At 53.3% G+C, this 13268-nt stretch overlaps 1 protein-coding gene across 1 annotated transcript; it reads right to left on the bottom strand.

Moving 5' to 3' along the window:
• Positions 1-551: 551 nt before the first annotated feature.
• Positions 552-7750, bottom strand: LMH87_003878 (uncharacterized protein; the record flags this gene model as incomplete). Its single annotated transcript, XM_056195016.1, has 2 exons — positions 552-7420; positions 7477-7750. The coding sequence occupies 2 exons, from the start codon at positions 7748-7750 to the stop codon at positions 552-554; spliced, it is 7143 nt and encodes a 2380-aa protein (XP_056048686.1).
• Positions 7751-13268: the final 5518 nt, after the last annotated feature.

The following is a 13268-nucleotide window of genomic DNA, read 5'->3' on the forward strand; positions in this document are numbered from 1 at the left end:
AATGGATGAATAGTGTGCGCCGGCGCCCTAGGCTGCAGATAATTCTGGAGAATGCCCACCAGGCCTGTCATTCGCTACCCATCTTTCACCCTGTTTACAGAAATACTGTATTTTCAACTGTCAAGATGATGACTAGTATTGCACGACAGACGTACCGAGACGACGCGCACTCTACAGCTGAGAAAGCTGTAGATATCTCCGTCTCAGCCGATTCAGAGCCTGACTTGCCCTGAGAACAGCCTGCCAAGATACATCGTTGGCTTTGGCACAAAGGGAAACAAAATTCACGCTGGTGCCTTTGCGCTTGTGGTAAAAATAATACAATTCTACCAAGTCAGTTACATAATAAAGTAAATAGATCAAGTTTCAATCTTAAGTACATAAAGACGTTGGGAAATCTAAAAACAAGTACGCCTCCATCATAAATGAGGAATATAATCCCTGAAAATAAAATAATAAAATCCCATAGAAAAAACAACTCCAGTCCGTAAATCATGCATAATCTTTTTTTTCTTTCTTGGGTTTTGTGTTGATTTCTCATTCAGACCACTTTATGCAGTCTTCTCCTCTGTCCAGACACCCTGGATCCTGCTCTTGCGCAGAATCTGCGAAGCAAGATCAGACATGGTTCCGCTGGTCAATAGCTCCAGCACCTGCAAGTGTGCCTGTAGCTCCTTTCCAATCCAGTTGCGTAGCTCAATGGCATTCAACGAATCCAAACCAAAGGCTGTAATAGTGGTGGTGGCCTGTCTGGCAGCCATGACATCCGGATGCAGCATCAAAATAGCACCCAGCTTCTCACGCAAGCCAGTGCTTACGAGCTCGACAGCTTCGTCCACGGTAGTGATCTTGGCAAGCTTCTTGCCGAGAGGAATGTTGGCTGCGCCGTCCGCGCCTCCCGCAGCAGCGCTGGCAGCGAGCGCGGCGTCACGCAGAGGCTTGAACTTGGCGTCAGCAGCATAGTAAGGGAAGTTGCTGGCGTCGCTAAGGTCAAGACCAGTGATTGCCTGGTCGTTGCTAAAGGTTCCAACCTTGCCATCAATGGATGCCTCGACGAGAGCAAGCACTTCGCTTTCGCCCATAGTGCTGCCTGACAGGTTCTTCAGGACCTCGGACTGCTTGGCAGAGTTCTCTGCCAAGTAGCCGACGCCTTCAACTGCCGTCAAGTTGAGCGATGTGGAAGCAAGGCCAAGCTGACGACGATGGACCGTCAGGGCATCGAGGAATGTGTTGGCAGCGGCGTAGGCGGCCTGGCCACGGTTGCCGACAATGCCAGCCACCGACGAGAGAACAATGAAGAAGTCCAGAGGGGCGCTGAGAAGAGCGTTGTGGAAGTTCCAACCCCCCGAGACTTTGGAGCGGACAACAGCCTCGTAATCTTCAAACGACATGTTCTCAAACAGAGTGTCACGCAGCACCATAGCAGCATGGATGACACCGAGAATAGGAGGCAGCGAGCTGTTCAGAGTTGCAATGAGCTCACTGACCTTGGCCTGGTCCGCGACATCGCACGGCATGACATGAATCTTGGCGCCAAAGGTCTCGCATTCCGCACTGAGATTCTCCAGCTCTGGTGTCATGGTACCGCTCCGAGAAAGCAGAACGATGTTTCTCGCACCCCGCTGCACCATTCTCTTGGACATGGAGCGACCGAGACCACCGGTACCACCGATGATGATGTACGTAGCATCGGCCTTAAGTAAGCCCGCATTTGGCTCGGGATGGGTGGCATTGACTTGTCCGTCAAGCTCATGGTTGACCACCACCTTGCCAGTTGTCTTGCCGCTCTGCAGTTTACGCAGGGCCGACTCGACCTCGCTGATGCTGACACTCGTAATTGGACCAATGGGTTTGATCGTCTTCTTGCCCAGCAGGTCCATAACATCACGGAAAATGCGGCCCATGATCTTGGGTCTGAAGTCACCGACCTTGGTCAGATCCACAGAGCTAAAGGTACAGTTCCATTCAAACTTGGCCATCTCCAATCTGGTGTTGGAGTTGATGTCTCGCTTTCCAATCTCAATGAACCGGCCAAAGGGAGCAAGGCAAGACCAAGTCTCCCGCAGCAGGTCACCAGCAAGCGAGTTGATGACAACGTCCACTCCCTTGCCTCCAGTGGCATCTCGGAGGGCAGGAGCGAAAGAGGTGTCTCTGCTATAGAAGATGTGATCCTCAGCGATGCCATACTCGTCAATAAGATGCTGTTTCTTATCAAGGCTGCCGACTGTGGCGAAGATCTCTGCGCCGATCATTTGTGCAAGCTGAATGGCGGCCTGACCGACACCACCAGAGGCAGCATGAATGAGAATCTTCTCACCAGGTTCCAGGCGAGCCAAATCAACAAGACCGTAGTAGGCGGTGCAGTACACAACAGGAATAGACGCAGAGGTTTCAAAGGAGATACCTTCAGGAATGATACCTGCGCTGGTTGCGGGACAACGAGCGTAGGTTCCATAGGCACCATGAGTCATGGCACAAACGCGGTCGCCAAGCTTGAGCGAGGTGACGTTGGAGCCCATGCGCGAAACGGTACCAGAGCATTCAACTCCAAGATACGGGCTAGCCAGCTGGCCCATGGCAATGACAACATCCTTGAAGTTCATACCCGTGGCAGCCACCTTGATCTCAATTTCATCTTCGCCGAGCACATACTCCTCTTCATCCTTCCAGTAAAGGGAATCAAGGGCGCCGTAGGTGCCAACAGCCAGCTTGAGACGGCGTCCCGGCTGGGAAAAGTTTTGAGCGTAAGGACGAGATGGCTGAGTCGCGCGGAAGAGCTCGAGATCAACGTCGGTTTGGTTGTAGACACGAGGCACAAACAGCTTGCCATCCTTCTCAGCAAACTCAAAGTCCACGGGGGCGTCATCCTCTGGGGTTTCCAGGGTCGTCTTCATGGCAGTAATGACCAATTGGGCTTGATCAACGGACTGGAGGGTTGACTTTGGGTGAAGATCCATGGTTCCGACAATTTTGCTAGATTCGGAACGAATGGTGCGCATCATACCTTGGGCGAGATTATTCAAGGGAGTCGTCGCAGTGTGGTACGCGCCAGTACCAACCCAGAGCATGGATGAGCAGTTCAGAAGAAGTTTCTGAATGTGAGCAAAAGTAGCGCCATCCATGTTGTGTAGAACAGGGCTCTCGACCTCGTTCAGGCAGATGTATCTCGTAGAAGAGGATATCTCCACGTCAGCGAGGGAAGTGATCTTCGGCATCTGGCCACCGGTTTGGAGCTCGATGAGATCAGCCAGTGCCGAAGCCAGAGGTGTCGCTCCAGCATCACAGATAATGGTGATGGGAGTCTCACTCAGGTCAACTCTGTTCAGATAGGTGTGACCATTAGTATGCCCATTGGTGTGTCCATTGGTATGGCCGTTGGTTTGGCCATTAGTATGCCCATTAGTATGCCCATTAGTATGCCCATTGGTGTATCCATTGGTGTGACCGTTGGTGTGCCCGTTGGTATGACCGTTGGTATGACCGTTGGTATGACCGTTGGTGTGGCCATTGGTGTGGCCATTGGTATGGCTCTTGGCGTGGCCATTAACCTCACCGTTGGCGTGGCCATTGGCATGTCCGTTAGCATCGCCATTGGTGTTTCCGTTGGTGTGTCCGTTGGCATCGCCGTTGATATGGCCCTTGACGAGGACATTAAGCTCGCCGTTGGCGTGGCCATTGGTATGTCCGTTGGCACTGCCATTGGCCTCACCGTTGGCGTGGCCATTGGCATGTCCGTTAACATCGCCATTGGTGTGTCCGTTGGCACTGTCATTGGCCTCGCCGTTGGTATGACCATTGGCATGGCCCTTAGCGAGACCATTGGTCTCACTGTTCGCGTGGCCGTTGGCCTTACCATTAGCGTGGCCGTTTGCGTGGCTATTGGTGTGGCCGTTAGCGGCCGTCTCTGGCGCAATGTCTTTCGACTTCTGCTCAGTGAGAGACTCCCATTTAACATCGTAGCACAAAGAGCGAGGCTCTTGGCCTTCAAAGACATCGCCATACAAAGGATTCATCATGAATCCACGAACGGAGATGACAGGTGCCGTGGGACTCTTCTGCCAGACATCAATATTGAAATCCACAGCACCAGCAGGCATAGTTTCAGGGCATTGGGTAACGACTTGGACAATTTCCCCGACAGTGTTGGGAGACTCGGGGGTGATCTCAAGCTCGTTGACGGCGGCAGGCATAAACAAGTGAGGCATATCGCCACGACCAGCGCCGAGGTTGAGGAAAACGGATTGAAACACGGTATCCAGGAAGGCGCTGGGGACGATGGTCTTGGTTTCATACTGGTAGGGCATGCACTCAGCAGTATCCTTCAGAGTAATCGAGCAGCTCGACATGTTCTTAAACACGCGAAGGCTTCCATTTTCCTTGCTGTCAAAGCTACCAGTGTAGCCAGCACCCTTGACCTCCAGTTCACTGTAGAATTGCTCAACATCAATGCTGGTGGCATCGCTGTTTTCAACGAGCGCCTTACGACGCAGAGCGGCATCGTAAGTAACAGGTCGAATGAGGTTGGCAGAGCTCTTCTTTTTGATGCCGACAAGACCACGGCAGTGCTCTAGCCATCCGCGTGACTGGGTCCACGAAGAGATATGGAATGCGTCCCATTCATCTGAGTAGGAGCCCAGACCCTCGGCGTATGCTTTGAGACTAAATCGAAGGTCGTAGGTGCTATTCTCGTCCAAGATCAATGCTTTGGTGACCTTGATGTCACGCATACGGAAAGCAGAAACATCCTCAGGTGCAGTACCACGGAGCTGAGCACGCTGTGAAGCCGCCTCAGTTGCCATAGTGATGTAGCCAGAGAGTGGGAACGTGGGCAAGCCCTGCATCTTGTGGTCCTTCGTCCAGGGAATGTCATCTGTAGTGATGACACTCTTCCAAGTTGGCTCGTCTTCGTTGCAAAAGTCATCCAGGATGCCCAGCAAGTCATGACGTGGGAATGGCTTGAGGCGTCGATTCTTCCCAGCGCGGGACTCCGCCCAGTACTGGTGCTGCGACCAGGAATAAGGTGCCATGTCGGAGATCAGAGAAGGGCTTTCTTGGCTTGGCAAGGTCAGATTAACGGCAGAAAAGTCAATAGGATGGCCTCTGCTCCAAAGGTTGCCGGCCAACTTCACAGCGGTGGTGGTCGCATCTTGATTGCGCATCAAGGCAGAGAAGTATTTCGCATTGGTAGCCGCCTGTGGGCTGATTCCCTTGAGAATTTGCTTGATGGGTCCCTCCAGAGCAGCGTGCGGGCCCAGTTCGACAACAACATCCGGCTTACCGCTGTTGTAAAGCTCGGCAAAAGCGGACGAGAAACGGACAGGGTTTGTCAGGTTGTCGACCCAGTACTGGCCACCGAGAGCAGCAGTATTGTCAAGCTTAGCGCCCAAAAGCGAGGAATAGAACTCTACTCCTTCAGTGGGGATGGGGTTCATGCTATGAATAGCAGATAAGTAGTCGTCGGCAACAAGTTTCATGTGAGGAGAGTGGTACGCCATCTCAACACGAAGCTTGCGATTGAACATGCTGCGCTGTTCCAGTTCTGCAGCGAGGGTGTCAACGTCAGCCTCGTCACCAGAAGCAGTGATGGAATCGGGGGAATTCTCGCAGGCGACAGTTACGCCAGAAAGTCCCATAGACTTGATGATTCCCTTGACTTCAGCAGGGCCAGCGCCGACTGCCAGCATTGCACCGCGAAGGTCTGGATTGCGTTGCTTCATCTGTGCAGCATAATGGCCACGGTAGTATGCAGCGGCCATCGCTTCCTTCAGGGTGATAGCACCGGCAGCGTATGCAGCCCCCATTTCTCCAGAAGAGTGGCCGATGACCATAGAGGGCTTGACATTCCAAGTCTTCAACAGCTCAACAAGTCCAAGCTGGACAGCAGTGCAGATCGGCTGCGAGATATGGGCGAGTCCAACGATAGATTCGCTCTTATCGCGTACCAGCTCTTCCATCAAAGAAAATTCGGCGCCGATGCTTTCCAAGTAGTCCGAGGCAGTCTTGACAGTCTCGGCAAAGATGGGGTGTGTGTTGAGGAGCTGCTTGCCCATCTGCGGCCACTGGGCACCTTGGCCGGTAAAGACAAATGCCAGCTTCAAGGGATCAGTGGTTGCGACGGTAGGAATCATTGCCTCGGAGTTCAAGGTAGACACCAGCTCATCAAAGCTAGAGCAAGTGAAAGCCAGGCGGTAGCTATGGTGAGTTCTACGCTCACCCAATGTGTACGCCATATCCCGAATAATACGCTTCTGGAACACCTCAGGATGCTGCTCTGTGTAGATACCAATAGCCGTGGCATTGCGCTTTGCAGCCCCTTCATCATTACCAGACATGACAAAAAGTCTGGGCACAACTTGGTTGTCGTTTGCTTCAATAGCAAGATCCTTGGCAACCTGAGACAGAGGCGCCTTTTCCAGGACAACATGAGCGTTGGAGCCACCGAAGCCGAAGTTGTTGATACTGATAAACCGCTTGCCTTTGGGCCAGGGGCGAATGGTGGTAGGGACCTTGATGTTCCATTCATCAAGCGGGATGGCAGGATTGGCTTTCTCAAAGTTGGTGTTGGGCAGGATAAAGCTGCGCTCCAGCATCAGAGTCGACTTGATGACGGAAAGCAAGCCACTGGCATTTTCCAGATGGCCGATGTTGGTCTTGACTGAGCCAAGGTATAGAGGAGCGCGCTTAGTGCGACCCTCGCCAAAGAAATTGTGAATTGCAGTGGCCTCCAGGGGATCGCCGACCTTGGTACCCGTGCCGTGAGCTTCAACGAATCCAACGTCTTTTGGGCTGATGTTGGCACGAGCGTAGACGTCTCGCATGAGGTTCTCTTGTTGCTTAGCACTTGGTGAAGTCAGGCCGACGGTCTTGCCGTCCTGGTTGATTCCAGTGTTGACAATGATGGAGCGAATTTTGTCGTTGTCGCGAAGCGCCTGGTCAAGGGGCTTGATGACAATGCAGCCAACGCCCTCACCACATGCGAAGCCAGATTTGCCTCTGTGATCGAAAGCGTAGGTCTTACCGGTTGGGGTGAAGAGACCAAGCATGGACATTTGGATCAGATCGTCCGGGTTCATGTAGAGGTTACTGGCAGCAACAATGGCAGAGCTGCAGTCGCCACTTCGGATGCTTTGCACTGCAGCATGCATGGCGTGCAGACTCGAAGAGCAAGCCGTGTCGACGGAGAAAGACGGGCCATTGAGATTGAAGTAGTATGATATGCGACCAGCCTGGATGGAGCTGTGGCCACTCGTCGCCTCGAACATCTCGACTTGGTTGAGGTCTTGCAGACTACCTGTACGATAATCGGCTCGTTTTGTTCCGATGAAGACACCCATCTTCTCGCCAGAGATCTTTCCCTTGGGAAGACCGGCATTTTCTAGGGCTTCGTATGTGCATTCGAGCAGTTGTCTCTGGTTTATATCTACGAAACAGGGTCAGCACTAACAATATAACATTGCGCAGACGTCGACGACTTACCCATGGAGCTCGCTTCTTGCTTGGTAATATTGAAGAAGGGTGCATCAAAGACGGAGAAATCTCTGTCGATGAAGTAGCCTCCAACTTGGTTGAAGGTGCCCTTCTTTTGAGGATTCGGGTGATAGTAGGCCTCGGCGTTATATCTGTTCTTTGGGATGGGGCCCGAGCCGTGTCGGGATCGGGACAGCATTGTCCAAAACTCGTCGACAGTCCTCACATCACCGGATGTGCGGCATGCCATGCCAACAATGGCAAGCGGCGTTGGTGTGGCCATTGTGTCGAGGGGCAATTTCGTCTCTGATGGTTGGGGAATAAATGATGTTGTATATATGCAGTGAGAGTGAGTCGCAATAAAAATGTACTTGCTCGACTCTGGGGTATAATGAATTAAGAGTAGAGCGACGATGCAAGTAGCATGGATGAAGAGATGTCGCCGCTCATGAGAATGCGGACAGAGTCGAAAGATGAAAAGAGACGGTGGAACGAGTGAGTGAACCAGGAGGGCAGCTATATATGAACAGACAGTGGAACATAGAGGGCGAGAGGGGCAAGCCAGGATCGAAAGCCATGTAGAGAGAAGGGACGTGTTTGACTGAATAGCTTTGGGCGTATGCAAATAGCCAGACTAGCCCTGCGTGGGTTTGAGGGGTGTGGGAAAAGTAGTAAAATGGAGAAGATTGGCTAGGATTGTCGAGTGGGAAGCATTTCGTGACATGCTGTAGCGTCGGCGAAAAAAATAAAATAATCATGGACCGCGATTGCGCACGAGGCAGCGAAGGAAGGGTTCATGGACGAGACTACCAGTACCAAGAGCATTGGCGATCCGCGAACAGGGAGGGGGGTGGCTCCTCGAACATCTCAACCTACTTGGTGGAGGAATCGCGGGGCGCGGTGGAGAGGGGGCGTGAGCAGATCAGTCGAGTAGGAGGGCAGAGATGTGGCGCGCCATGTTACCATTGATACTGGAGGAGCAAGTTGAAGTCTTCGTTCGGACCTTTTTGCCTGCGTTACATTGTTTCGCGAAGCGGGTGGCCCACGCGTCTAACAAGTTGGCCTATCAGTTTCCGCTTCTTCATATCTTTTGCAATCCCATGTAGCTGGTTAAAGTTGGGATGCGCAGTGCATGTACTGGTAAGGCTGAATCTCTGGTAAGCGAAGGCGCAGGAGAGTTCGCAGCTGGATAACGCAACGAGACGGGCAGGCAAGCTGAGGAGAGGGGCCAAAAGGAGGGGGGGCCAGCAACCGTAGCCTCTCTGCAGCATGAACAATGTGTCAGTTAGAGTGGCATAGAAAGGCACTGCCAATAATAACAGCAATGTCATAAGGGCATAATGGGTAAAAGACAGGGCAAGGAGGAAGATGAGACATGAGACATTGTGGTCGAGGGACCATTCCAGGATGAACCAGGTACCGGTGGAAGAAAACAGGCTAAACTGAGACGGGGGCGCGCTCCTTGTTTGCTAAAAGGTGCACTATTTTCGGCACTATGCAGCCACGCAGCGTAGGATTCGGTGGCCAGAAGAAACAGCGTGCAGCGCACATATGTATGCCGTGATGGGTCCGGCGCGGCACACAGATACGGCGCACTCCTGAAGTGGGCATAGTCGAGCTGCCAGTTCCAGTTGGCGGGGCCAATCGCAAGGGAACCGACATCGACAAGCCCTCTAGCTTTTACTGGCAATGGCACTCTGCAAGCTTGGACCGAGCGTGCGGATGTGGGGGCCGAGTGGCAGCTGGTACTGGAACGTTGAGTGGTGCGTCTCATGGCAAGTTCCGTCGAGACGGCTGAGAAGAGTCTTCAATTGGCCGGTACAGCGCAGCTATCCTGCGCGAGATGGGATGGAGATAGGGGACGGCATGATGCCCGTCTGTGAGTCGTAGCACGTTCGGACCGTGCTTGTCGAGCGCAACAGAGTGCGGTTGCACAATGGCGCAATGGCGCAATGAACTCATGGTTCAGCGGTCGGACATGTATTGCTTGCACTAGCACCGCTGCTGATTGGTACTTGACCGGCCCAAACCCGCCAGCAGCGCACATTGCAGAGCGCCACGTCCAAAACAAGCTTAGCAGAGCGCGAGCGTTCGTTTTAGGTATACTGGGGAGAGAGGCGCGAGTGCTGGCTGGGACTGGTACTGGAACAGAATTGGTAGGCCGGCTTTGGCCGCGCTCAAGTTTTGGAATGCGCCAATCTTATTTTCGGGCAGACTCAACAGGCAGACAGAGCGTTGGAGAGAACTTGACGGTCCGCCCAGTGGATGTCGCGACTCTGCCAACCGTTACCTGTCCAGGGCACGAGTTAGCGGAAGGATTTCAGCCGGGTAGACGGAGAAAACAAGAGAGAAAAACCGGACTAGGGTTACCTCTGCGGAATCTGGCCTCGGAATTGCGCCTGTGGTGATTCTGTTTGGCTGTTTACCCGTCGCTGGCTACGGTATCAATGCTGGGGTATGCCCCTGGACGCCGCATCTGGACGATAGCATCAGGAAAGGTTGTCGAGCCTCGGCCGCGGGGCTTGGCCGAAGCATCTGACTCGGCTGATGAAGAGGAGATTGGGTGCAGGGTCGGTAGAGGACATTTTCTGAGTTGATGGGATCGACGGTACGGAGCACATGTGTAGTGTGTCGCGATAGGCAAGCGGGAGGATTGATGGAGCGTGGAGCATGCAGCGTGGAGCTTGTAGGTAGCGGCCAGGGGGATCGCTCGCCAGGATGCTGGGAGCCGGGCCGGCACTGCACTGTGTGTGCTGCGCTGCGCTGCGATGTGACTGGTGACTGGCACGACTGGGTACTGGTAGACAGTAGGAGGGCATGGGGTTTGGGGGCTCTTGGTCTTGGCGGCTTCTTTTGACGAGGTGGCTGATGCGCCAACTGATACTACCGTGGTCCTCGTCTCCATACTGGGCCGTACATATGAGCTGTTTGCCCGTGGCCGCTCGGCTGGTTTTAGTACCAGTAGCTCCTGCCAGGGCCTTGCCTGCCAGCTGCCATCTGCAAATGGCCGTTTGGTGGCGCGCCATTGCAGCTTGTTTGGTGGCGCCGTGTGGCGCTATTATAGCCAGGAACAAAGTGCAGGCTGCCCGCCAATCTACTGGTGACCGCCTGCATTAATGGCATCGACACCACCACACGCCTGTCACACTAGTTACCATCCTACCTGCCTACCTGCCTACCTGCCTGCCTGCCTGCCTGCCCCGTGCCTAGCCTGGGTAGGTACATAGGTAGGTACCAGCCAACTTGCCAAGGTGCCGAGGCTTCAAGCAGGCCTAGGTACCTCATGACAGTTCCTACAAGGGCAGCTCAATAAATCATCGTTAAGGGAAATAGCACGAGAATGACTCGCCCCGTCCTGCTGCAGAAAGATGCAGGTTTTTCTCTTCTCCGCACGCTGGCCAGCACGGCCAGTCCCTACGGCACGCCGACGCCCTCCAACGTTACCAGCTCGGGCAACCTAGCACCAGAATAGCGCCTCTGTTAGTGGCCTGCTAGCATATTTAGGTAGGTCCTTCAGTGGACACAGCACGGTCCTCGGTTGGCTGTCGGCGGCCAAGTACCGACGGGCATGTCACAGTATTAAGCAGGTACATGAGTAATGCCAATGAGCCGCACGAACCTCAATCTCTCTCCAACCTTATTAATTTTTATAATTAAGGGTGCCAATACATATATGCACCATGCATTGGGAAACCATCACACAGTCGCACGGTCACCCGCAAAGGGAACTACCCAGATGCCATCTCCATTTCCGTACATGCTTAACTGCTGAAAACCCATCACACGGCCCTCCAAATACAACGCTATCGGAACCTGCGAGCCGTTCCAGCTTCATGCAGTCCAATCAATCCGGGCATCGCTTCAGCTTCAGATGCTCAGCGGGCAAGTCTGTGCATACCAGTATGTACTCCAGTTCCCCATGGTACTTGTCGTTTTAATCAATCCACGTCTCCTGCAGAAAAGTCTCCACGTCTTTCTTTGCTCTCACGGCGAAGGCCGTTCACCCCCCCTCCCTCGCTTCACCTCCGGATCCTCCCATCCTTCCAAATCACCCCGCGATACTGTAACCTTGGCGGCCTAGGGTCTCTCTAACACCGCTGCGAGAATGGCCTCTCTTCTCACTGCCGTCAAGCATTGCCTTGCGTGTGTGCCGCGTCGGCTCATGAGCAGGTTATCTTAGTATCTGTCATTGCAACGCTCTGCTTATGGCCGCACCGGCCATTTGCCGGCAAACCTCTTATCACACAAAATAGACTGTTCGTCTCTACTTGTTGGGTAACTGTCGAACTGATGATCCGGCAAGATACCCCATCTACTGGCACGTGTTAATGAATGCATGCGTTGGCAGCCTGTCCCCATGGCTTGCAAGCTTGCAAGGGTCGCTGCAAGTCTTATTCCCCGTCTCTCCAGAAAGGAGACGCAGTCAATGCACGCGCTCTCTTACAGAATGTGCTGTATCACTTCTCAATCGTGGCTTGCGCTACCCGTCACTCTGCATGGGAATAACAGCCGTAATAAGACGTTGCTCGGTGTCGCTCGTATGGCTTCTCGGCCGCAACCCCGAAGGGCATGTTTCATGTACATGTGCTGCTGCACTACGTAGATGAAATACGAAAACACGCCAGACAATCTATACCACCAATGACCCTTCCAGCGCCATCATTCAGTAGCTTCTCATGGCTGCTGCTATACGTCCACCGGGAATGTGACTGCCGATAACAATGCATGCGTCCGAAACGTGGGTTGCACTCGCCTCGGATAATATATCCGCTACTGATCGCTGAAGAAACTGCTGCTCGACACTAGCGATGCTTTATTAGTGGAATCAGATTCTGGCTGGCTCGGTATTTCCATTTGCCGTCTGTCTGGTCGCGAGCAATATCGTCCCAACCCTTGTCGCAACCAATACCCGTCAATATAGTCGTAGCATCACCGTCACCGTCACAATCGGCGTCGCCTAGTGGTAAGGCTTGCTGCAGGGCAACCTTTCATGCAGTTCGATAATGGATCTTGAAGATTATTACTTACAGGCCTATCGTCCAGATGCGACGGTGTCTAATATTCGACCGGCCAACTACAGGGATGATACCCAGTCGGCCAACGCGTGGCAGCTCAGTCGAGCCTTATACGCTAGTAATCTAATCTTTTACCGGTCTGTATATTACTCATTCGCATCTAGACTTCATGATTGTGACGATGATAACGTTGGGGGGGGTGAGTCGACCGGCTCCAGCTCACCGCGCCCTAAGAGCTTTGTACTGATAGCTCTACACAGTTCCATCTCTGTATCGTAGGCTCGTCGCTCTTGTTGGCGAAGGGCTCTTGGGTCCACCTACGATGTGACCGAGTCTCAATCTGTGCCCCTGCCTGCCCACCCCCCTACGCTACGTCCCAATTTATTAAATAGTTAGCGGCTCATCATCACTTACCCAGTATCCATAGCCAATAGTCAAACAGTCGTGACAGTCAAACATCGGGTCAATAGCAGCTCAGCATTCGCCACGCTGGCAAAGCACTTGTGGCTTGTTTGAACACTCTCTATGGCATGTTGGTCCCTGGTACGCCCACAGAAGAACCGATCACAGCGGGGCGCCGCCCGGTCTTTGTCACAGACACTGTAGTCACCCCAGCTGTGCTTTACTAGCCGCTACAGCGATAATTGAGGGGCGCGCTAATTGTTCTATGTTTCGCTCTCCCTCTGTTATTATCCGATTCCTCGTCGATTTTGCTAGCAGCTCTGTGCACGTGCCCGAACACCCTGTAGCGACAGCGGCCAATGCTCCAATCGTAGCTCTTTCAAT

Source organism: Akanthomyces muscarius, chromosome 2 (assembly GCF_028009165.1).
Source record: "Akanthomyces muscarius strain Ve6 chromosome 2, whole genome shotgun sequence".
Lineage (NCBI taxonomy): Eukaryota > Fungi > Ascomycota > Sordariomycetes > Hypocreales > Cordycipitaceae > Akanthomyces > Akanthomyces muscarius.